At 36.3% G+C, this 26,788-nt stretch overlaps 2 protein-coding genes across 11 annotated transcripts in view; one reads left to right on the top strand and one right to left on the bottom strand.

Annotated features, from left to right (window-relative positions):
- Positions 1-4,147, top strand: part of PDSS1 (decaprenyl diphosphate synthase subunit 1) — a 57,577-nt gene extending 53,430 nt beyond the window's left edge. The window contains exon 11 of the mRNA XM_027592299.2: positions 4,039-4,147. Coding sequence (XP_027448100.1) covers positions 4,039-4,113 — 75 coding nt within the window. The 3' untranslated portion in view covers positions 4,114-4,147. The remainder of the gene's footprint in view (positions 1-4,038) is intronic.
- ABI1 (abl interactor 1) overlaps positions 1-26,788 on the bottom strand; it is a 128,710-nt gene that overhangs the window by 9,104 nt on the left and 92,818 nt on the right. For 2 of the 10 annotated variants that reach the window (XM_027592306.1, XM_027592302.1), the window contains 7 exons: positions 18,908-19,084; positions 14,977-14,991; positions 14,151-14,251; positions 12,329-12,469; positions 9,505-9,605; positions 4,081-4,254; positions 882-968 (listed from right to left, as the gene is read on the bottom strand). In XM_027592306.1, coding sequence (XP_027448107.1) covers positions 882-968; positions 4,081-4,254; positions 9,505-9,605; positions 12,329-12,469; positions 14,151-14,251; positions 14,977-14,991; positions 18,908-19,084 — 796 coding nt within the window. Of the gene's footprint in view, positions 1-881; positions 969-4,080; positions 4,255-8,487; positions 8,569-9,504; positions 9,606-12,328; positions 12,470-14,150; positions 14,252-14,976; positions 14,992-18,907; positions 19,085-26,788 lie in introns of all 10 variants that reach the window. The other 8 variants (XM_035729098.1, XM_027592304.2, XM_027592310.1 and 5 more) reach the window with 7 other exon arrangements.

Here is a 26,788-nt window from a genome sequence, read left to right as displayed (position 1 = left end):
ACCTCCCTGAGAGAAGACCTAAAAGCGGACAGATATATGTATTCAGAAATATTTCTCATGGGCCTGCGTGTAGCCAAAACACGAAGAGGGCTTGCCATTATCACTCTCGCATGGATAACCTGGATGGAAATTACTTATTCTTGCAGATTCATTCTTATCCTAACAACAAATCTTTATATAGGTTCAAAATTATTTCTGTGTAAAAATCTGAGGCTTCGGGGCGCCTGGGTGGCTCAGTCATTAAGCATCTGCCTTCAGCTCAGGTCATGATCCCAGGGTCCTGGGATCGAGCCCCACATCGGGCTCCCTGCTCGGCGGGAAGCCTGCTTCTCCCTCTCTCTGTGTTCCCCCTCTCACTGTGTCTCTGTCAAATAAATAAATAAAATCTTAAAAAAAAAAATCTGAGGCTTCTACAAAGCTTTCACTAAAATTTTTATGTAACTAAAAGGGGGAAAAAAAAAAACCTGCCCCCAATGCATAATAAATTTAATCTCATACTCTATATGCTCATGAATTTGTTGGTAACAGAATACAAAATGTTTTCTAATTCTCCTAATAACTATTAGAAGCTGGTAGTTTCCGTACAATTTGAATTTTGTTTCATTACACTTTCCTTAGGAATCTGCAAAGATCAGATTTCATGTTTTAGATCATGTAAATAACATAACTAAGTTGCAGTTTTGAATTTATATGGGTCAGTAATCATGCACACAAGAGAAAAAAACTGAAGACCGTGCTCTTCAGTTTCAAAAACATAGCTGCACCTATTTTCAAGATAAGATTAGCTTCTCAATAAAAGTAAGAAAATGATGACTCATCAGCCATGCATGCTATAAGGAGACAGCCTCTACTCTTTGACAGCTCAGTTTTTCCGAACTTACTGTTTTCCTGCACCCTGGCCACGAAGCCTGTGAGAGGTATCTGTGGAGTCAACTGAGGCATAGGGGGAGGGGGTGGAGCAATAGATACTGGCAGCAACAACACAGTATGGGGGAAGTAAAACAGAAAAAGGAAAGAAAAGGAAACAAACAAAAAGCAGAAGTCAGTTACAAGGACCACAAACATAAGTACGGCAAAGAACAGTTTGCAAATGAAACAAAACAAAACAAAAAACAAAACAAAAACCTGCAGAACCTTCTTCATTTCCCACCAGTCAACCTAAACTGAGTTGTTGCTTAGCCAACTGGTTAATTTTTAAAAATACATTTAAGTTAATCCTAATGTTATACTGTTAGGGGAAGATTTAAGCTTACCATCACACTCATTTTCATGCAATGAATTTTCAAATTCTAAGGAAAGACTTTTAAAAAAACGAGTAACAGCGATATTTCCAGATATTGTGTCTTTATTTCCAGGATATTGTGTCTTTGCCATATCACTATAACCTAACAGGTATGTCTAGATAATGTTGTAACATAATGTTGTAAATAGATAATGTGGTAAGTTAGATAATGTTGTAAATTAGAACCCAAATAAATATGTTATGGAATAGCTGTTTATTCCATATATAAAGACACTATCAATCACAGGTTTCCTTTAAAAACAGTTCTTCTATCTAAATTTATACACAGCTCTCCAGGAAAAACCTTGTTACTGTAAAACAAGGTCGTTATTATTTTCTAAGGTAACAATTTTATTTGTAAAGATATCCCTCCTAAATTAACTAGGGAATAACAGTGTTCCACATACCATGTTAATTGTTCATTGAGTTTCATAGGATAAGTATTTCACAAGTGACCTCCTTCATTTTATCACTGTTCTGAAATAGGAAACCTGATCTCATAACAGGTTAAAATATGCAATTATCTGCACTAAAGTAATTTCTAACAAATCACTGAGTAGCTGTAAACATTCCAACTTCCTTCTGGAGAGGACATAATTTATAGGAAATTGGTATCAAATGCTCACGTGGGCAACAAATGTATTAAAAACTGTAGCAAACTAGAAGTAAACATTCCTAAGTTTACCACTGTCTCATTTTTAACAAGACAGTAACTGCCAAAGGTTGCTTAGAAAAAGTCAATAGGACTGACTCGCAAAATTCAGTTTACTAGCAGTCACCAAAACGTGACACTAAATTGACAGAGAAAAACAAGTTATTGGTTCCCAAGGATCATTTAACCAAAAGGTTGTTTCAATTAACCCAATGTATAAATTTTGTTGGTAAGCATAAAAATTTGAAAGAGGTTCAGTATTCAAAGCAGCAATAACTTACCAAAGCAATATAATTACATTAATATTCATTGTATAGCTAAAATTAACATTCAATTCACTATGTAACTGGTCCTCACTGATTCTGAGACTTTGGATATAGAAGGCTCTTAGATAAAATGTTACAGTTTTGATTTAAAAACAAAACAAACCTCCCACAAGCCTAAAAATTTTGTTTAGAAACAACCCTTAGTAACCAGACATGCTGGTTAGTAAGACAGAAAAAGAAAAGCTATGCTATGAAGATACTAGTCATTACCACCACGTTTGGACAGAAGGGGAAATATGCACATCAAAACACTAAAAACATTTACATCCTACTACTACTACAGCAATGACCACTACCACCACTATTACTACAACACCAACAGTAACTCAGATTGATGGAGAGTTATTTTGACACATCATATTTTTAAAATTTGAGTCCAAATTTCCCTTATAATATCTAAAAGATATAGTCACTTAGTAATGAAAAGGTTTTATTTGAGAATAAGTAACCCACCGAGCACTGTTAAAATACAACTACACAAACATATATTAGGTGAAGTGTCACCAAAAACCCTATTTGCAGAGTGAACCAAGTATCTAAGTGAATCAAAGAAAAATAAAGAACATAAAGATGGGATCTAAAAACACAACATATTATGGAAAAAAAATTAAATCATGAAACTACTAAGGCTAATAATCAGATAATCCATGGAATATTCAGACTCTAGTTACCTTTCATTACCAAAAGGAAATCAGGGAAAATGTGAGATAAAATTCTAACGGGTAAAGTTTCTTGGTAGGCAGCCTGGAAATTTTAGTCTGGAAAAGGACTGTATAAATTTGGGGATTATCTGTAAATTTTGACATTTTTGCTAAAGTGTTTTTCAATTCTCAGGAGTTTTTTGCTACAACACAATCTTGAACTCTAAAATTTACATTGGAAATAAATAAAAGAACTTTCCTCTAGCTCTGCTGTAAAATACATGTTCAGAACACACGTTATAAATAAACTTAAAACCAACTTCTTAGGGAAACAGGGAGTAGTCAGTGTTTTTTACTAATACAACATGCACCTCTAGAAAGTAGTTACAAGTGCCACATGGGAAAGTGTGTTCTAGTCTATACCCAGTGTTCGCCTCTTGAAGTCAATAATAAATACTGCACAACAGGCTCATGTCAGATTTTTTTTTCCTTTGTGAATTAAACATCTTAACATGGAAAGTGAAATTAATGATTACTCTAAGCAATTCGTACTCCCTGCCATTTTAACTATTTTCTTATCTTTAAATATCTTAAAGCCTTTAAAAACACTGATTGCAGTTAGTGTTGAGATGTGCAATTTGACATAAAGAGAAAGAAATCAGAAGAAAATCCTCCCCACTGTTACAGTGATTAGAGACAGAATAAGCAGGCATCACAAATGTTTTTAATGGTTCTGAACTCATTTCAGTACAGATTAACAAGCTTAAAAGTGATAGCCAGCAATTTCACTGTATTAAAGAAAAATTTTCACAATGTTCTTATTTTCACTGCTACTGAAGTGTCTCAAACATGCCAAAAATAAACTCAGCTTAATTTCAGTATTTTTCTTTTCTAGTTCTACATATAGTAATAAAAATATCATATTAAACCATTAGTTAAATTTTAGTAAGTATACTCAGTACGTGTACATTTTTTTTTGAAAGTGTTAAGCAATTATTTTTGTGATAAGCAGTAATTCTTAAAATGGCAGGATTCAAGGACTGACTTCCTAAAGCAAAAATAAACATGAAATAGCATGGTTTCAATTGTTGTCTATCACTGGCAAGAACAACAGCTTCAAATAATTTCCTTCAAAAGGAACTCCACTGTTGCTGTACGCCTGGCAAAGCACAAGCTTACTTGAATTCTGAGAATAAAGTGGACCTCCATTAACATGAGGCTGAGCAGAAAATGGAGCAGTCACAGAGGGAGTTCGTCTGTATCCACCAGAAGATGTCGAGGAAGTGGTAGAGTTGTGTCGAGAAATCTGCCTGGTCATTGTGCCATACTGGGAACCAGGAGCTGAGCCCGGGGCTGCGGAAAAGCATTAGTCAAAAGCAACCAACAAAGAACTTGAGCAACATGTGACCTCCGATGGCAGAACAAAGAGAGGGGGACTCTCAGTAAGAAATACCCATTGCTTTTTAAAGCCCACAGCATAAAATAAAGAGAAAAGTGAAGGTAAAACACAAATAGCTCTCTGAAGTTACAAACAAAAGGAAAAACAGATACTGTGTGGAAAGCTGCAAAAGTAAAATAATTAACATTCTTAGACCTTTTAATTTAGCAGAATCCCAAATGGTATTTCGCTAATATTATATGTAATTTTTTTCTGTATCATTTTAGAATACATAGGTTTTACATGTGAACTATGTCTCCCCAACAAAATAAGTACCAAAAGGTAATATGAAATGGAACGCATCAGTTTTCAGATGTGAATGTATTGATTACAAACTTCCTTTTCCATTGCCAAATCTTCAGGAACACAGGTTAAATTATAAAATGTAAACAGGCTAGCATATTTTCCACATATACTTCTGTATTTATGTGAATGTTTATTGTGTTAGCAGTTATAATCAAATACGTATGATAGCAGAATCATTTTTATGAGAAGCACAATTTCTAGTTTCAAAGTACTTACATATAGTATCGGATTTGTTACCCCCAAACTTTTAAGAATAACATACTTCCCCTTTCACTTAAGTTTTTGTAACTAACAAAACTGTAAATAATTTGAGACTTTGTGAAATAATTTTCCAATTTTAAAGTAGCTTTATGTAGAAGATCCATTACCTTTCTCCATACTTGGAGGGTTTTTTTCCATCTTACACCCAAAACAATCTTTTATTATTATCATGCATATCTAGAATGACTAAAGTACTAACAGTTCTTAAAATTTTATTCAACATCTTTACCAACATTTCAAAAGTTTAATATTTAAAAGATTAATAAAGTTAAAAGCCTCTAAAGTTAACCATACTTTCCAAAGGTAACTTCAGGATTGTTAGCCTCTTTGCCCCACCCAAACATCTAACCAGACTAAGTAAAATGAGTTTATTTTCATTCAGTTGTGTAATTTCACCTCTCCTAGAGGTCATACAAGTTATTACATAAAACCATACAGCAGAGGTTGTTCATTTTAAAAAGTGCTAATAAACTTAACATTTTGGAGCTCCCAAGCCATAGGCAGTCACTAATTATTTGAATCATCGCCATGCTCATTTTCTAAATAGAAACACATTTTAAAAATAATACTCTATTCAAGAGCCTTCATGAATAAGAAATTTTGGAAAGCTAGGGTTTCCATAGAGCTAAGAGGTAAACCTTTAACTTTTTAATGGAGATCTCTGTAAAATGATTTTTTATACTTCTCTGACTTACATAAAAAGTATATGAAATCCAAGTTATTTTCCTTGGTGATCTAAAACTGAAAACCAACCATTCAGCATTTCCAAACTGTGCCTATTTCAGAATTTACTTTAATGTTTTATTATGTAATAAATCATAATACCAATGGGTATATGATTTATATAATTACATTATATACAGAAATATTATATATACATATAGTTATATATACACTAATATGTATACAATATATGTAATGGTTATATATTAATTTACATATTTATTTTGTATATGATTTAAAGAAAAATAAGATAAATACCCAACTCCACGAAACAGTATCACCAAAGCTTCCTGTTTGTACCTTCTAGATCCCAAAACCCAAAAGGTGTTAAACATTCTTTCTTTTCTTTCTTTTAAATCACAGATATATATAACCTCAAACAATACAGAACACACAGATAAGTTACAATTTATAAACTTTTATAATGGAGTTATTATGCATGCTGCTGGCTTGCTCTTTTTGTTTTGTTTTGTTTATTTAAGATTCACCCCTGGAGGGACGCCTGGGTGGCTCAGTTGGTTAAGTGTCTGCCTTTGGCTCAGGTCATGATCCCAGGGTACCGGGATCGAGTCCTGCATCCTTCTCCCTCTGCCTGCCGCTCCCTCTGCTTGTGTCCTGTCTCTCTCTCTTTCTGACAAATAAGTAAATAAAATCTTAAAAAAAAAAATTCATTCCTGGTGGTAAGCATATCAATATTGTATCATCCATTTTTGTTGCTTTATTTGCATGTGAGCATGCCACAATTTATCCACTATACTGTGATTACACATTTCGGCTGCATCCAGATTTCTGCTAATAATGCTACTACTGTGAACATTCCTAAATGGGTTCCTGAGTTTCTCTACAACACTGGTTCTCAAACTTCAGCACTGATCAGAATTTCACCTTGAGGGCTTGTTATAATACAGACTACTGGGTCCCAGTCCTCAAAGTTTCTGAGTGAGGTGGTCTAAAATGGGATCTGAGAATTTACATTTCTAACTAGTTCCCCTGTGATGATAATGCAGTTGGCCTGGGGACCACACTATGAAAGCCACTGCCCTAGGACAGTGGTTTTCAAATTTTATGGTTTTAGTGTCCGCTCTTTAAAATTAGAGAATCTCATCATATTTATTCCAGTTATCCCAAAGAAGTATTCTTCATAGTTGAAAAAATGCATGGTGATTGACAGCCCAATATTTAAGTAATAATACTCATGTGGTGATTTTGTAGATTCACCTTATGCAGAAATCATAATTAGTGAAATGTAATGTCTCATCCTGTGCAACTTTCTATTTTACTTTCTATGGAAAACAATATTTTCTTTGTTTTCAGTGTATCTGGATGGGGCTGATTGCGTGTGGAGAACCTTACATTTATGAATATTTGAAAAATAAATGATTGAAACTGAAAAAATAAAAATAATTTTAGTATATGTGCTGCCGAAGCGAGCACTGAAAAAATAAAAATAAAATTAGAGAACCTCAAAAAGCTTTTGCAGAGGTGGGTTATAGCAACAGGTAATTACTATAACAGAAATTTAAACTGACATCTTTAAAGCACATGAATATACAAAATACAAATAAACATTCTGTTAGCTGTCACAGCAATGATTCTATCATAAGTCATACAGCCCTCTGGAAACTTCCACTGTATACTTGTACATGAGAATGAAAAAGGCAAACAGGTCTTATTATTAGGAATATAGTTCTGACCCCAAAAACTCCATAAAAGGATCTTAGCATCCTCCCAGGGACCTGTAGCCAGATTCTGAGAACCAGTACTCTAGGGCAGATATCTAGAAATAATATTAAATCTAAGGTAGAAACCTGTTCAACCTGACTAGGTAACAACAAATTACTTTCCAAAGTAAGTGTATCAACTAATAAACTCCCATTAGCAGTGTACTTTCCTGTTATTATATACCCTCATCAACACTGGGTACTAGTAAACTTCTACATTTCTACCTATAAGGTGGATATAAAATAGTTTCTCACTGTGATTTTAATTTTCATCTTCCTGATTATTAACTAGGTTGGGGACTTTTTTTTCACATGGGACTTTCTGGCAATAATTTTTATTATTAGGGTCTTCTTTTTATTATCTCCATTTGCCCCTTTTTCAATGTTTTGAAAAGATGTGGCTAGACAGCTATATTTCACCCAAACTGAAACTCAGCTGTCATTTGAAACATTTCATTATCCATTTCTATCTGGATTATTGCTCTTGTATATTTCTAGGCTGAATGGTTTCATCCTATGTGTGTATTTTGAATTCCTAATATGTTCAATCCAGTCACCTCCGATTTAGGAACAATTTAAATGTAACTGATTAAGAAAAAAAAAAACTTCTTGGCATCCCAGATGCCAAAAGTACTGAGCTATATCAGAGTTTTTCATACTGTGATCCACAGGAAAGCCTCAGGAGCACCCCACAACCACACCTCATTTTCTTTTCCATCTAAATTCCTCCTGTCCCCCATCTTCACCCCAATCCTTTGACTGTATACACGAGGGAGTTCCAAATGAAGTTTCACGTAAAAAAATATTACATTACTTATTTTAAAATATCTTTTTGAACAATCACTGCTATAATTTTCCTTAAAAAAAAATCAAAACAAGCAACAAATACAAACCATATTAAATTGGTTACAAATTAAGCATAAAAACATTTCACATTTCAGAGAATGTGATTTTATATTTAACTGTGTAACCTCAGAGGCCTTTCACCAGAAGAAATTAGTGTAAATTAGATTAACACTTTAACCTTTGTATTACCACCTACAACCTAACAACTATAAAAGCTAGCAGTCTAACAGAGGAGTTTATTATGAATTACGAACAGTAAGTTAAATCACTCCAGTGGTTATGCAATCTCACCTATCACAGTGTTCACAGGGAGAAGTGGTGGAAGAGGTGGTGCTGGTGGAGCTCCAGAAGGAGGAGGGACAGAAATGTTTTCTAATAAAATAGTTTATAATTCAGGTCAGAGGACAAGAAAGAAAACTAAACATTCTGAAACAGTAAGAAAATACAAAGTTTTGGAAAGGAAAAAAAAAAAAGACACCCATATGTAAAGCATGTCCAACTGAATATGAATTCATTTTACTAGGTAAAAAGGACATTGAGTTCATACCTGCATTAACTGTAAAATACGCCATTTTTATAAGCAGCTTTTTCTCCTTTTTCAACAACCTCCTTGAGAAGCTAAGAATTTTTCCTAACAGTTTGATTACTAAATATGTATTTTTTAACACTATATTCATTTCATTTACTAAAAAAATCAAGGGACTAATTTAATGTTCTGCAATGATTTCTTAAATTTTTCTATAATCTAAAGAGTAAAACACTTTTCCAATTTTAATCCCATTTTATATTCATAGCATTTTATTAAAATATGTATGGAATATTATATGTAAATACAGCAAAGTCACAGAACAAGCTACCTCCAGAGTTGAGACAACAGCCTACAAAGCGACGTCAACTCACTGGTATTAAAAAACAGTAACAACAACAAAAAACTCACTGGTATATAATTCACATTAAAGACATTCATCCTTTCAAGTATCACAATACTGGTTTGCTCTTGAAATAGGAAAAAGCATTCCTGACTAGTGCCCAAGGCAAGTATTTCCAGAGCAAAATGGCCAAAAAACTATTTAATAATGTTATATAATATGCTTTGGATATTTGTATGTAAGAAAAAAGAGCTAGCAAAATCCTAAAGTCTCTGTGAAAGTCTCCCTAAAAATGTTCTTAAATTTGTTGTTAGCATTTCTTCTAGCAACAATCACATAAATTTCCTAAGTAAATTTTATCTAATGTAACTGTTTCAGACTTTCATAATAAAGCTCATGAATTCCAGCACATATTAAAACAGGTCAACATGCAACACACCTGGTCCAACAGTGGGCGGTGACGGTGTGGGCACGGCGATCGGAATGCCAATACTGCTGCTTCCACTGTTTTCTCGGCTTCCACTCCCTCCACTGCTTCCGCTGCGAAGAAACAAGTTTGAAAAAAGCCATTCTAGACATTTATCCAAAGACAAATTCAAAGCCACTAAATACTCCTTTTATGTGTGTGTGTTAAATATACAAAACAAAAAGTTTATAAGAAGTATTCAATACAATCTTAACCCTAATGCTTAACGTGGTTGTGTTTTACTCTACTTCTCAAACTACTGGAAATCAGTGCAGTCCTAACATAGCACACAGAACCATCAGAAGAGATCATCCTATTGAGAAATGAATGACCAATAAAATCTCATAGTATAATGATCCAACAAAAGTTTATTAAAACCTACTATGAAGAGCAGTAACTAAAGCAGACATGAACCATGTTGCCATGGAGCTCACAGCTGAGAATGGGAAAATAGACATTAAAAAATACCATGATGGATGCCACAAAAGAAAATGTACAAGATGTTACAGAAGTTAATAAAAACTGTAACCAGTTTTAGTCTGGAATTAGTACCAAAATCTCCATCCCATCTCAAAGAATGGTGGTAAGACAGGGAAACTTTCTGGAAAACGAGCAAGCAAACCAACAACAAAAAAAAGTGACACTTCAGCATGGGGCATTTGTAGAGTCGATACTGTTAAACTCTAACCAATTCCTTACTATTCTAATTCCTGTGGATTTACTGTCCCTTTAGGCATACAACCTCACACTATCCAGTTGTTTTAGTAACATGTGCATGTACGTGTATACACAAGTATATATGTGCATGTGTAACCTTAGGCTCAATATTGACTTTAAAATCAACAGGCCCAGAAACTGAAGAGAGCAAAACTTGCACTGTTTAATAAAAGTTTTTCTCCAATATGATTATTCTATCATTACATTATCATATGTTAATGGAAGAAAAAGAAAAAGAGAACAAGCTGTTTATATGCCATAAATTGCTTGAATGTGAAGGCCTCCCTACTCCCTCAAGCCAGGTGATCAATATCCTGTTTTGTCCCAGCACTGCATCACAGACATAGGAAGTTTTTGTACTTACTATGCTCTTCTACAATTATTGGTTTATATGTCCTGTTTCTCACAAGGGGGTTAGAAAATTACAGCCAAATCTGGCCCCTGATCCAATTTTTACAACCTGTGAGCCAAGAATATTCTCGTGATTTTTAAATAGTTGAAAAAAACTGAAAGAGGAATAATACTTTATGATACATTAAAATTATATGAAATTCAAATTTCAGTTCCATATGCAAAGTTTGACTGGAATGCAGCCATGCTCATTCATTTATGTGTTGTCCATGCTGCTTCCATGCTGCAATGACAGAGCTGAGTAATTGCAAGAGACCATATGGCCCACAAATCCTAAAATATTAACAATCTGGCCTTTTATTAAAACAGAATGAGCTTCTAGAAAATTAAACTATATCTTATGGGCATGTCCCTGTACCTAATGAAGTAACTCTTAGTAAGTGGTTGTTGTATATGATTAAACTATTAATACTTCCACTAGAGAGAAAAACCATGCTTTATTATTCAAAAATGAACACACACAAAAGAATTTGGTCCTCAATGAACCTGACCTGTTACAGTAACTGCAGATATCAATATAATAATTTATTTACTAACAGTAGCAGTAACAACAAATTTCCATTACATAGAACCTAAGAAGCTTGACATACCCCTACTTAATTGAATCCCCCAAAATGATTTTGCTAAATTTCTCTAATATACCAACCTAAAAGTCAAGGTAAAGAGAGGTCCCTTGCCAAGTTACTAAGTGATAGATAAAACTGAAGAATAAAATAAAGCTATAAAGTTAAGCTATTGCTATACAATAAATTTGTTGGACTTTATAAAAGTACCCAAAACATGGAGTGGCTACTTCTGGGGAAAAGAAAATAGAGGCTATAACTGGGAAAGTACCTAAGGCGAACCTTCGGGGTTGCTGGTAATATTTCATTTTCTGATCTGGGGATGGTTACGTGGGTATATTCAATTCGTATTAAACCATCAAGTTGTATATTTAATAAACTGTATGCTTTTCTGAATGTACATCATGCTCCATAATCAAGTTTTTAAAAAATCCACTGGGGAGGTAATTTCTAGAACTTTTTTTTAAACAACTTAGATATTCTAGTCTATCAACTCTCTTAAATTCTTCCTCAGATTTAAGGTCTTTTTTCTTCCAACCTCATAAAGTTTAAATCATGTTGTATAATTTCTGATATTTCATCTTTTACCCAAAAATATTTAAGAGTGGTTGCCTTGATCTTTTTTAAATAACTGTTCTAAAAAACATTCTTGGGCCTTGATCCAAATATACATTTATACCTCCATCAAAAAGAAAACATGGGAGCCTAGGTGGCTCAGTTGGTTAAGCGACTGCCTTCAGCTCAGGTCGTGATCCTGGAGTCCTGGGATGGAGTCCTGTGTTGGGCTCCCTGCTCAGCAGGGAGTCTGCTTCTTCTTCTGACCCTCCCCCCTTTCATGCTCTCTCTCTCTCTCAAATGAAAAAAAAAATCTTAAAAAAAAAACCAACAACATAGTGGCAAATCTGCAATTAGTACAAACTTACTTAAAACCTAAAGAACAGGAATTATGGCATAAATTTATTTATAGAAACATACAATATTATTACCCATCTTTTATATTCTGTATTAGCATTAGAGCAATACTTTACTCGGCAACTTTATAGGAGTTTGTCACCAGTCAACCACCCCCACTTGCAGATATTCAAAGACTCAACCTGAAGGTTTACCTGTGTGTCCTTGGTCGCTGGTTTAAAGAAGCTGTCCTGCCTGGACTATGCTGACTTCCGAGCCTAGCAGGACTTGTCATGTAGTCATTAGGAACTGTTGGGGGTTTAACAGGTTCCAGGGTTTTGTAAGGAGTATTTCGTCTAAAGAAGCATAAAAGAGAAAGGAATAATGAATAAGAAAGATTAAATGGTATTTTCCCCTAAATCTGTGATTGTCTCTTTGTAACCAAGTATAACACAAGTTTTTTTTTCTTTAATTTGTAATAATAACTTTTGTTTAAAAAAAAAAATCTTAGGGCGCCTGGGTGGCTCAGTCGTTAAGCGTCTGCCTTCAGCTCAGGTCATGATCCCAGCGTCCTGGGATCGAGCCCCACATCGGGCTCTCTGCTCCACAGGACGCCTGCTTCTCCCTCTCCCACTCCCCCTACTTGTGTTCCTGCTCTCTCTCTCTCTGTCAATTAAATAAACAAAATCTTTTTAAAAAAACCTTAAATTTTTGTATATAAATTTTGTTACTATACACAAAAACTAAAGTTTGTTACGTTTTCTTATTAAAACCATAGGAAAGGGTGATTTAAAACTTCTAACCTTATTTCTAAAAATAATGACTGTAATTTTTTAAATGCTCAGTAATATTCAACTTTGAATTATACATTACTCCCAGCTCAGTGACCCACAAGCCACTGTCTTTGTACATTATAAAAATGAAGTAACTCGGGCACCTGGGTAGCTCAGTTGGTTAAGCGACTGCCTTTGCCTCAGGTCATGATCCTGGAGTCCCGGGATCAAGTCCCACATCGGGCTCCCTGCTCAGTGGGGAGTCGGCTTCTCCCTCTGACCCTCTTCCCTCTCGTGCTCTCTATCTCTCATTCTCTCCCTCTCTCTCAAATAAATAAATAAATAATTTTTTTAAAAAAATGAAGTATCTCCCCTGCAATTTATTCCTACCTCAGTGTAGAAATATACGAATGAATACATTCTGATCCTATGTAATGCCATAAATTTCTCAATAAATGGTTTTAACTTTTCTATTTAATAACTTCGTATTTTTTTTTTCAGGGGCTAGGGATTTACAGTATGAAAATGGAAACTAAGATGCAGTACAAATGTTAATTATTAATCCCTGTTACTATAAAATAATGATTCCTCACCCCTCTACCAAACACGAGAAATCTACTATTTGCCTTCCTGTGTTAAGATGAATAAACTTTCAGAAATGTCTTACCAATATTCAATATTTTTATTGCACTGAGAACTGAGAAGGAAGAAGCCATTAACTGTTATCTTTTCTATTTCTCCAACTGGCCTACCCCCAAAGCTCAAGTATGAAGGACCCTCAGATTACCAGCAGAAAGTCAAGAGTACTCCAGGTAGAGTCCCTAAGTTTCAGGTGCCAAAAAGATCTGCAGGCTATGAAGCCGAACTACATAAAATACACCGCTTATTTAAAGTCCTGCAATATGAATATTGTTAACACATGTGAAAGCATCATATGGAATCCTCTGGCGATTTCATTAGAAATAAACTTGGGCTAGACTTATTTGTTTCCCAAAAAAATTAATTAGAAGATTAAAAAAATAAATAATGCTTATTTACACATATACAAAAGAACCTTTCTAGTACAGACTTCTATAGAGAATATTATAAAACACGCAGATTCATTTTGGATTCTGTTCAAGGAAATAAGAACCAAAATTAATTTGTAAAAGGTAGTTCACATTGAGAGGGTCCCACAGCAAGGACCCATATGCTTACTTAAGTCACAGAAACATCTTTTTCTTTTGCATATAGATTTTCTTGTAAAATGTAGTTGAATTCTTACCCCAATGTTCCCCGGCCTGACATGGGAGGGCTTGGTGGTTTCTGAGTAGGAGGATTTGTTCTCGACAGCGTGCCAGTTCTTGCAGGCTGGTTATTTCCATGCTAAAATGTGGAAAGAAAAGCCTTTATTTTTATATCAAATTGTTCTGCTGGTGTTTTGACACCATGTATTATTATTTTTTTAATATCAGAATGTGAAGTAAGGATTCCCAGACAGTTTTAATAACAGACTTTGGTACTACATTTTAAAAAGTCAAGAAACCACTTGCACTTGGCTTTTCTCCTATTATCTTGTGCTATTCATACCAATTTATGGCAAATACAGGTGTGATTATTGGATTCTCTACATTGTTTTATTGTTAAACATGTTCACTGAGCTCCAACTTATCTGCATTCAAATACTGGATTTCCCAAAATTTTTTAGACATGTACATTAATAAAAACTACAAATCTCAGTGTCAACTTGCTAAAATATTCATTAAGATAAAACTCATCTTTATCTTAACAATTCAGTAACAAAGTCATATATGTCTGGAAAACCTCCTAATTGTAAGTCAATAAAAGCAAGGCAACTATCAAAAAATGAGCAAAGCAATAAATGTTAGCAAAATTAATGTTCCTATATAAATGCAGATGTCAATATATCTTTTGATATATTAACACATCCAAGCTATGTTGCTGATTTGAACTGAGTTTATTTACTCTACATAAATCCTATGGGAAAAAAGCAGACAGACATAGGAAGAGTTTTCAAATTTTAGTGGCTCGGCAGCCTCTATCAGTATAGAGGGAATACTGTGGATCAGATGATAAGTAGTATCTCTTACCTTGGCTTTTAGCCACTTTACGTTGGCAAAAAAAAGGGGGGGAAAAAGTAGAAATTAATTCTAAATAAATTATATCTGATAGGACACGTTTACATTTATAGTTATTCAATTCATGTTGATAAGCTTTTACCCAGCCATATTTCAAATATTTTATAAAGAAAAAAGTATCCATAAGCAGTAGGGAAATATTCACGTGTATCAAATATTTTTCAAAAGAATATATTCATAAGGAAACCACCACTTAATTATGCCAATCTCATGCAAGTCCAATAATGTCTTGGGTCAGTATTTCATCCTATGAAACTAATCCAATTGAATCACAGATGATAAACACTGATTTAAACGGAAACACCTAACACACTCAATGTAAGGCTACTTTAAGACATCAGTGCACAAGACCTAAGGCTTTACTGAACAAGTAAAGTATTCATCAGATGACTGGTAACATAGTATTTTAAAAACTGATAAAACTGTAAATGTTAAAATTCAAAACCACATGTTGCTTCCAAATTCAGAAAAGGACCTAGCACCTTGGTGTTTAAAACAAAACAAAACAAAACACGATGCACAGTAGCAGCTTAGCCAGATTCTAACTAAGGCATAAACAAACAGGGTCTAGAAACCCTCTCATTTGTAACTTATGAATCTAAATCTGAGCAGGCCAACAGTAGCAGGAAGCTATAGGTTACTTTAGTTCCAAGTTTTCTTCTGAACCAGTTTAGCTAATATTCAAAACTGAAGAATGATTGCTTTGATCCTAAAAGCTACTTCTATGAAAGATGACTAGCCTATACTTGAAGTAATAATGTACTATAAATAATATGAAATACTGTGTATAATCCTAAAGCATCACTATTTGTACTACGCCACTTAAGAAATATCTTTAGGTCATAGAGTCTAACCTCGTATATATTCTTTAACACTTGCCCTTCTAAATATGAATCTATCATTTTCAGGTGACCATAAAGACAACATTAAGAAAGTCAACCAAAGGAGGAATGTACTTTGTCTTAGATATATTCTCATTTCCAGAAATTATGCCAGAATTTTGGTGTTAATATGTTTAGAATGATATTGCTCGTTTTTATCAATGTCTGGAATCCTACCTAGCTGCTACATATCACACCTGGATTTAGAAACTGTAAACCTGAATAACATTATTATCCTTGGAAATAAGATATACTAATGTGATAGCATTACAATACACCAAATACTATCCTAGTCTAAACTTGGCCTGCTTCTTCCTCTCCCACTCCCTCTGCTTGTGTTCCCGCTCTCACTGTGTCTCCCTCTGTTAAATAAATAAAATCTTTAAAAAAAAAAAATTCCTAGCTGAACTCTGCTACTACGCAATGGTGTAACCTTTAACCTTATATGGAGCTCCGCCTCCTCTATCAAGCGTGTATTTATGTATACAGACATGTTTGAGTTTCAGTTTTAGAAGAAAATAATCTCTGTATCTTACAGCTTAAAATACTGTAATTGTTAGCGACCTACAAGATTATTCCACTTAAATATCCCCAAAACACATCCAAACTAGACTTTTATTTTCTTAAGATCTCACTTCATTTCTTTAACATTTACATTTATGGATGAGCCCCTTTACCATTTCCCTGGAATCTTAGGTTTAAAACGATAGAATTCTCTTTGATTCCTCCCTATCTTCTGGCCCTAAGTAAATCATAAGCTTTGTATACCACAGGTGCTGAAAGTCTAAAAGGCCAGCCAATCCTTTCTTTGACATATGATTCATTAGCTTACTCCTTTGTTTAATACAAGTGAAACCTTGAAAAAATACATTCTTATATACATTTGGTAAAGCTTTAGTTTCTCTACTAATAAAATGTAACAAATCCTAGATCGCATGGTCTTTTTGAGGCTTAAAAACACATACATTCAAAGTCAGTCCTTTGTAAATTATGAACCAGGCTATAAAGCTGTTAATTAAAAATTAATTTAGGGGTGCCTGGGTGGCTCAGTTAAGCATCTGCCTTCAGCTCAGGTCATGATCCCAGGGTCTGCTGGGCTCCCTGCTCAGCAGGGAGTCTGCTTCTCCCTCTCCTTCTGCCCCTCCCCACGTCCTCACCCCCGCTTTTGCTCTCTCTCTCTGTCTCAAAAAAATAAAATCTTTAAAAAAAAATTTAAATGTCTCTACTAAGTATTCAGGTCTTCTCTAGTCTATATCTTACTCTGAAAACTTGTGCTCTCTTATAAAGTTCATCTTCTTTACATTCTCCTTCATGTATATATTCTGGTAGTTTCCTTACGCTAGGATTCTCTTATCCATATCTTACTGTTTCCAAAAGTCAAACCAGACATATCTTAAGATATTGTTTCCATATTTTTAATTCCTACCAAACTTATGTGTAACCATCTATTTCAAAGCATAAAATGCTTTAACATAATAAATATTATTTAAATAATACAAATAACAAAACCCCGAAATTTACATCACAAAAGAAAATATGATGGAATATTAATTTCGGAGTGTAGCAACCTTAACATGAAACTTGGCAGCTTTAAGAAGAAATACTATATTTGGATACAATTTTTTAATCTGTATATATTTTTTAAAATACCCAAACATCAAAGTCAAAAGCCAAACAACAGTATGAAGAAATATCTGCCAATATGTAAGAAGCTCATTTCCTTAACAGAAAAAAGAACTCTTATCAATCAGTAGAAAAACAAACTTCTAAATAGAAAAGTGGTAGACAAAACATAAGAAAATAATTCTAGAACTATAGCTAAGTATAGCTTCTCTCTTTTCCTTCTCATAATTTTGGCCCTAGCATTTGTTCATTACTATCCAAATTTCTAACCTTCACATACCTCTAACTGTGCTCTAGAAATACTTAATTAAGCTGGCAATGATCTTTCTGAGAAATCATAAACTGAATTTAAGCTGTTTTACAAGCCTAGCCACATCCCCTGGGTAAAAATATAAGAAACAAACAAGTAGCCTCCTCTACATTTGCAGTGTTCCAACTTTACATCTAGCTTCCAAGCATGACAGTAAAGGGGAGATTCCAATAATGTCCAAGGAGAGTAGAATAAAAGTCAGTATTGTCAGTCAGCTATACTCCCTTCTTGATCGGGAACCCCCAAATAATTCAGAATGCAACAGATCCAGCAATAGCATCTGTCAAATCAGCCAGTTAGGGAAAGCTTCGAGATTCTAGCTGATTCCTAAAAATTTATTATAAAAATTCTGAAAACCAGAATAAAATCAAATAATGGTCCTCTAGAAAAGGGACTACCAAATTTAAAAGGAATTGTTTATCCTGAGCAGAAATGGGTAAGAAGAATTCAGGTCATTCGGGATGTTTGCAAAATGACCACAAACGCCTAAGAAGTTGACAGGCTACTGATATCCTTCAAGAGCAACTAAATTAACATGGGCAACAAATAATCTCTTTCCTAAAAGCCTGCCACAGCAGGGGAAGGGGAAGGGAAGGGGGTGGTACACAAAACAAAATACAATTTTTTATTCTTCATAAGTTGCTGGAACTATAGCCACATCTACAGAGATGCACTAACACATATACATATTTTGAAATAAAAGGTTTAAAGTATTTACAAATTATTTTCTAAACCAACTCTGTAAAAAAGCATACGATTTTAAATACTCATTCAGTAGTAAGACATGGAATTCAAAATAAAATTTGTAATATTAGTCTAGGACTCAAATGGCTTAATTGATGAATAAATAGCATGTTAAGTTTTATTGTCTTCTTGAATACAACCTATTTCACAGATAAAATTCTGCCTCAAGTTTAGTATAATTATTATCAAATAAATGTTCTTTGAAAACTGTAATGCTAGTTACCAGCTAAGAGAATCTATTAAAATTATTTTTATTACCCTATTTCCTATCCAAAATATTTACCGGATAAATTATTTCAAGTTAACACAATATAAAAATGCTTACCTTGACACCATGGCCCACATCATCCAGAACTGTATAGTCAATAGGTTTCCGAATGTACCTTACAGGACGCTCCATATTTGCAGGTGCTATTATTTTGTGAGTTCTTGATGTATTCTTATTTGTTGTCAAAATACCAATCTCTCTCCGAGCCACTTTCTCTTTATGAATGTCCACAGTCTGTATTTTAAATTTGAACAAAGAAAATATTATTAGGCATTAACTAATGTCCATATATATTGGGCCATATACAACATTGGACCACAGGATGGTACTGCATGTCTATTTTCCAGTGAATACTCTATCTTTCCCTTCAAAATTAAGGAAACTACTATCTTTGAGGCTCAAAACGGGGAATATCTAAAGATGATTAAAAGCACCAACTGATTTAATGGATTTGGTTCCAAGACAATTTCCAGGAAAGCAATTTTCATTCCTAAAAATTCAGCGTGTATGGAAAGGGAGGGAGGTCCTGCTCTGAGAAGCTTACACTTTACTGGGGATGCAGACCAGGAAGAAAATCAATGATTACAACACAATGAGGTAGTGCTGTAGTGACATAAGCACAGTGTATCTGAAATTACTCCAAAGGTGTTCAGAGCCAAGATACCTAACTAGGTTGAGAAGTGCTCACTTAAAGACTTTATAGAGTCTGTAGGTTTTTAAGGATAAATAGAAGAGGTAAATATGGAAATTATTCAAGGCAATTATTCATATTGCAGAAAAAAGTATAGGAGAAAAGATGGTAAGTTAGAGCAAAAGTTATGAACTGGCATCATGCAGCCTACCTAATACTGGCCTTTATGACTTAAAAAAGAATTTTGTTGTTGTTTAGTTGCCAACATTTAAAACTAGATAAGGGATGCCTAGATGGCTCAGTCAGTTAAGCGTCTACCTTCGGCTCAGGCCATGATCTCAGGGTCCTGGGATCAAGCCCCATGTTGGGGGCTTTCTCCCTCTCCCCTCTACTCGTGTTCTATGTCATTCATAAATAAATAAATAAATAAATAAATAAATAAATAAATAAATAAATAAATAAAATTTTTTTGAGAATCCCTCTGGTAGAGGTGTTGAGGATAGACAGAACAAGAGCACTGGCAGTGAGACCAGGTAGGAGGCAATGATGGTAGTCTAGGTGGAGAAGAAGCAAGGATGTGAACTGAAGGGGGTAGAGGGGTACTGTCAGAATAAAAAAAATTTAATGTTAATGCTTAAGATTCTATTTCCAGAATTTTAAAAAATTGATTGGGAAAGAACCTGTAATCAAAAATGTTCTCCCAATTCCAAAACAAGGTAGAGAGACAACTCTCCTTCAGTGTCTACCGTTTTTGCACATCCTATAAGAAAAGGCACTGCTCCCTCTGTCCTGGATATTTATACAGTATTTATATAGCCTTAGAAGATGAAATGTCTTCCTGGAGAGCAAAAGGCAGGTTTGTTTACTGTCCAGTGTATTAAAAATAATGTCAGCCCTGGGGCAAAGGTCAGGAAGGTTTATTGCCCATTATAAAAGATCTGGTCCTCTAAACTGGGAGTTCCTTTCCTGTAATCCACCCAACTCTGCACAGACATCACTTGGCTCTCTTTTCAGTATCCAGTGGAAATTGGGGCTAGTTATCTAGCACAAATGCTGACACTGGCTACTGCTATTGCCATGAGCAATGACATTCTGCATCTTGCCCAAGAGTCTCATGTCTTTAATAGTATCTATGAAATTGTGGCAGGCTAACTTCTTAGCTTGCACAAAGGGTAAAATCTTAAACTCTTCACAATTTTTGACAGTTCTGACAATGAGGATGGAATACTGACAGAGTTTCTAGAAATAGAACGAAAGACCAGTTAACAGGAATCGACGTGACGTAAGTCCATGGGAATTGTGAGTGAACATGCTGACCAAATGGGATGGTCAACCAAGCAATGAATGGTCCTCCATGTTACTGCCTATTAACAAAGGCTAAATTGAGGATGTAGTTTCAGGTTGAATATCATTTTGTAGGTTCAAAAACAGAAGTCTGAATGATGCCCCAGTTACTGTCAGCTTTCCATCAACCTTAGAGTTGGCCTCAGCAGGTCTGTTCTGTGAACAACTGGTAATAAGATTTATCTGGCAGAGGGAGTGGGGAACACAAAGGACTGTTCCTCTTCAGATAATGTTACACCCAATGTTACACTGGGTGCCAAAGGAGAAAAACTGCAACAACTGTGGTCAGAACCAAAAGAATCTTCAGAACTTCAGCTAGTTTGCTTAGGAGATGTAGGGATGGGACACATAATGCTTATTTAAAAAGACGGCAACAGCTTTGTATCTTATTGCTCAGACCCTCCTGCAGTCTATTTTGTCAACATTCAATCCATTCAACACTAGTAAAAGAGGGGCCGCCTGGGTGGCTGTCAGTTGAGCGTCCAATTCTTGATTTTGGCTCAGGTCATGATCTCAGGGTTGTGGATTTTTAGTCCCACATCGGGCTCCGTGCTCAATGGAATGTCTGCTTGGGATCTTCTCTCTCCCTCTCTCTAATAAATAAATCTTTAAAAAAAAAAAAAAAAAAAAGATGAGTAAAGACCTCAGCGTTTTTTGGCAATGGGTCCTGTCTGCTCCAAGAGAGCTTTTCCCACCACCCTCCCCAGCTCATCCCAAATTTCACTAAGAGAAACTGCGGCAGGCACTGACTTGTCTTCAGGCTCTTACTGTACTGAACTGGGTTTAAAATGATAATGAAGGTGATTCACTAGAGAATGAGAAATTGACCAAAGAAATCTAGATAAATTCTTGCTGTCAGACCTTCTAGCCTTGGAAAACTCCTCTAATTCTTATGTTGAAATCAAGCAAGAATTTAAGAGATGTTATCTTGACAATGGAGCAGCAAATAGCCAACATTAGGTAGACTCCTAAAAACAATGCTGTCACTGTGCAGATCTTAGCCCAAGTCATCCAAAGGGCACAAGCTCATTTCCTTGGTCAGAAAGCAATGTGGTTGTAGCTGCTGAATGCCAGTACTGATGACCTTGTCACAGAATATGGGACTTTGGGAGGATCAAAAATACCACAGATTTATTCGATTGCTCAGCACGCAGCTAGAGCACTGCTCAAAACTGAAAGGAAATGCAACTTCTTTACAGGTGCAGAGCTGCTCTCTCCCAATCTCCCCATAGCCCAGCCTCAGCTGCTTTACAGAGAAAGATGACTGGGGGTGGAGATGAGTTTTCCTAGTTCCCAAGGGGAATTGAAGATCAATCATACCCAGGTATGCTAGAACACCAGGAAGAGGAGGGACTCAAAATTTTATGGCTCTGTTAGATACAGGAGACCACATCACATTCATACCTTTCATGTGGAGGAAGAGGGTACATGCTTTCAGCTATCAAGGTTTGGGTGGGATTCACAGTGTGAAAAGAGTAACTAACCCATACTTTTCAGATGGTGTCTTTGGATCTGGTCCCCTAAATTGGGAGTTCCTTTCCTGTAATCCACTCAACTCTGTGCAGACAGCACTTGGCTCTCTTTTCAGTATCCTATGGAAATTTGGTGTATTACTGTTGTGGCTTCTACCACTGAATATATAATTTACTGATATTTTACATGCCTGTACTGTGAATGCTCCTAAGTGCCAGAGGGGATTATGCCAACTGGAAAGAGCCCATGTAGAAAGCACTGGTAGCTTTAGCACCCCAAAATCCTTATGACCCCTTTGTGTACAAGTCTCCATGCACAGATGATTTTACTGACTGGAGTCTCTGGCAAGAGGTGCAGCCGCCACCAAGGTGTCCCTTGGTTTCTGGATTCAATGCCTCCCTGACACAGCCACCAGGTGCACTCCTTTTGAAGTTTCCCATTTCAGAATGGGTCAACTCAAACTCAATGACTAGTAAGGTGGTAAGAGCCTAACATGCTTCTCTTATCACATTAAAGAGGTAAACTCAAGAATGCAGCCAGCCAGGCCCCTGTGGTATTTCAGCTTTAAATGAAAAAGTGTCAGTTATCCCTTTGGGGAAATTTTGGCCTCCATTCTGCCTAACTAAAGTTGCTGGCTCATTGAGGCCCCTGATTCACAGAGGATCCCATAAATGCCTGGGCCTGGTTCACTAATGAATGATTTAATTACACTGAAACCCTATGCTGCTCAGTGGCCTACTATGCTGTTCAATTTCAGGGCCAGCTACACAGAGCTGAAAATGGGTGTGACTGCTTTGCTTTGTGGGCAGAATTCAAGGATGTCCTCACAGATCTGACCAATATTCCTCTTCATAAACCTTGTTATATTTTTACTGATTCTGGGTCTGTTACCAATGACCTAGCTTGTTGGCCTACCACTTGGAAAACTACAGACTGACTAAAAACTAGCCATAAACTGTGGGGACATATTGCAGTTGCTGTTCAGATAGTCTAGGTCACAAATATAGATGCCCATGGCAAGGGACCATTGTCTGATGAGATCAAATGGAATGAAGGTGCTGATCAGGGCTGTACTGCCCAGACTGCCATTACTGCTGCAGGACCTATCAACACATGTACCATCACAGAACAGATACAGAGTAAAGGACTCTATATTTCTGATGCGGAGGCAATCACTGCATCCCACACTTGTAATTCTCAGAAGACCCATTCATCTCATATGACAGAGGCCATATCTCTTCCTACTGACAGACTGGTTACATCAGATCTTTGACCCTCCTCTTCAGGCTATTAGTGGGGCCTTACCGTTGATGACACTTTCTCAAGTAGGATACTGCTATTCCAGTCCAGTCAGCTGACTCCAGCCACACCAGTGTTACCCTTGACACTAATCTGTGCCATGTTTTTCACTTTCCAAACCATTTGCAGTCTGATAGTATGTTTTTATTCTAGAAGTCACTAACAATGGGCTACTAGTCAAGGCACCTGGCTGGCTCAGTTGGTAGAGCATGCAACTCTTGATCTTAGGGTTATGAATTCAAGCCCCACGCTGGGTGTAGAGATTACTTAAAAAATAAAATCTTAAAAAAATGGTTAAGATAGGAAATTTTATGTCATGTGTATTTTACCACAATTTAAAAAAAATTTTAATCAACTCAGAAAGATTTCTGACTATACCTCCTTAATTCTTCCTGGTTCACACATAACAATACAGCAATTTGGTCACTGAACGTGGATATCCCTAGGAAGCAATCATCCCTTCTTTGCCACTTGTGATCTGTCCTAACCATTACCAAGCATGATGCTTCTTTCTTTCGCCTAATGGAAACCCCAAGCTGACCTGATTGGTATACCCTCCGGATGGCAGCCTAGACAAAAGAAGGTCTTGGGAATTCTAACTTATTTCTGGTTTAGCCACCTGAATTTTCTTGATGGATTTCTTAGATAATAAAGATAATGACCATTTGGTTAATAAAGTATACTGCTGCTCACCAAGTCCCCTTACAGTGAATCATGTGGCCCAAAACAGGAGACATAATAGGGTCTCTGTAAGTTTAATAAAAAATGCCCTTGTCCCTCCTGTACCTGACCATTCCAGACAAAAGGTCTGGGTAAGAGTCAGGGATGACTGGGAAAAAGGGAGAAGTTAGTTACTGGTATGGGACACTCATTTTGTGATGTGGAAGAACAACTCTGGCACCTGTGGAATAAACACTTTAGACCTCAGGAGGTAAGAAAGAGGGACATTAGTGATCTCTGTCTTTCAAAATCACCCCTGGAGCTTTTCTCACAAAGGAAAATTCCCTGGTGCAGCTCTCCTATACAGTGTCCCAGTGCCTTAAATTGAACCGACAGCTGAGTCTGCCACACCCTGCTGTACGGCTCTGATCACAAAAGGATCACCATTCTCTTTAACCTCAAGGAAGAGTCTTTAGGAAGCAACAGAGGGTAATCCTAGCTCCTGCACTTCCCACACAAAACACCTGTCAATACCTCCAGGTGTCTCTCCTACCCCCTGCCCTTTCCTATAGCTATCATTCAGTCATTCCAAAGGCCAGATGAATGCTACCTGGTTGATGGCATAGATAAACAGGACAGACTGGACTGACTGCCTTCAGGTAATCCCTCCAAAAACAATCATTAGACTTGATTATTTGTACTGAACTGTGACCCGTAAGGCCTACCAGCTCTGCAGGAGGCAACAACAGAGAAACTGTCAGCCTGTACTCCCTGACTTACGTCCTATCTGGGGGACAGAGGGACAACAACTGTAAACACCACATTCTGCACCTTAGGGGTGGTCATAAGAGACCTTCAAGTGTTTAAGCACCACAAGGAGATCATGTAGTCTGCAGACAACTGCTCTTTCCAAAGTAAGGGTATTTCTAATTGGATGACTCCCATTTTAGGGATAACTGCCTCAGACTGCACATAATTAACAAGTCAGTTATCCTTCTGAGAGGTCCACTGTGCACCACCCCCCCCGCAATAATTAAGAATAGCCTTACTTTGTTTCTTAAACATAACCTCAAGATTTTTTTGTTTTCATAATATAGCAAATATGAAGCTTAGAACTAGATCATTTGACCCTTTCTCTTCTTATCTCCTCCCAGTTCAAAATGCTTGCATCCCTTAATAGCCAGCATTCTCTCAGATCTGCAGTTGGGCTCAACACACATTCATGTCTCAGCACAATCTTCTTTGTAGTTTTAGCCTTTTTTCCAGAAAATCGGCTTAGTATGCCCACCATAGCCATGCTGCTTCCTGTCATAATGCCGCTTTCCCTGGACATAAGGAGAATCTTCGCTTTTCTTGTATTGTGTCACTTTGTGGGGTTGGTGCTTGCCACACTTCTTGCAGAAGTCCAGCGGGTTTTAGGAATGTTCACCAGGTTTGCGAGAGCTCTATTGGCATGGAAAAAGCAGAATACCCTTCACTAATACCCTTACTAATTCTAATACCCAATTAGAAAAGGTAGTTTAAAATTTGTCCTGGACTTCAGCTGAGGTGATCAATGACATCACCTCAGCCTTGCGGCCATCCAGGTCAGTCTCAACTCACTGTGATCAGGATTACTATGGATGACAGAATTGCCCCAGACTTCCTCTTTGCAGGCAAAGGCCAAATCTGTGCATTCCTTAATATATCCTGCAGGTTTTTTCTAACATCCTGCAGTTCTTAGATTAATGCCTTGGGTCAAGTAGAAAGTTGGTGAAGAAACTTAAAGAGAAAGCCACTTGGCTCTCTAAGGCAGACCCTGATGGTTAATGGCACTTGTTCAGCTGCTTGGGTCTACGACCCTACAGAGCACAGTTGAGGTCAATATTGCAGTTTGGCCTCATCCTGCTACCCTGACAGTACATAACCTTAATTAAATGTCTTATGAGATAAACTGGATGGCTGTGGTCCCAGCCTTTGTCAGACAAATTAATCAGAAGGACCAATGAAGAGCATCATTATGGGAAATTTTACCAGAAGCCAAGTAATGTATAGAAATTAGGGGAAAAACTTGTTGAAGGCAAATTATCCATGTTCCATAATATTTATATATATCTTGTAAGTGGAGCCACTGCCTCTCTTTGTTCCATAATATATTAAGTATGTTTGTATAGCAAACAGCCATGAAGGATACAAATGTCTCCCCTGGGAGCAATAGATAGGTTCATTTACTATCTAGTATAATAAAGATGACATCTCCCTCCAGGATTAACATCAGGCAGGCTACTTCCCACTATAAAAGTTTGGGTTCCCTAACCTAGAGGCTCCTCTTCTATAACAGACAATACTGCAATACAGGAGAGGCATCACTCAGCCCTCTTCAAATTTTTCTATGGAGTTTGGGCTTGGAAAACTGGCACAAATAACAACACTGGCTCTTGCTACTGTCATGAATAATAAAGTCCTATGTCTATGACCCAGAAGTCTTGTACCTTCTACCAGCATCTATGCAACTATGGCAGGCTAACTTGCTAGCTTGCATAGACGGCAAA

The sequence above is a fragment of the Zalophus californianus genome, chromosome 9 (genome assembly GCF_009762305.2).
Source record: "Zalophus californianus isolate mZalCal1 chromosome 9, mZalCal1.pri.v2, whole genome shotgun sequence".
NCBI classification, from domain to species: domain Eukaryota; kingdom Metazoa; phylum Chordata; class Mammalia; order Carnivora; family Otariidae; genus Zalophus; species Zalophus californianus.
Note: the sequence above shows the minus strand (reverse complement) of the source record. Positions and strands in the feature narration are given on the sequence as shown.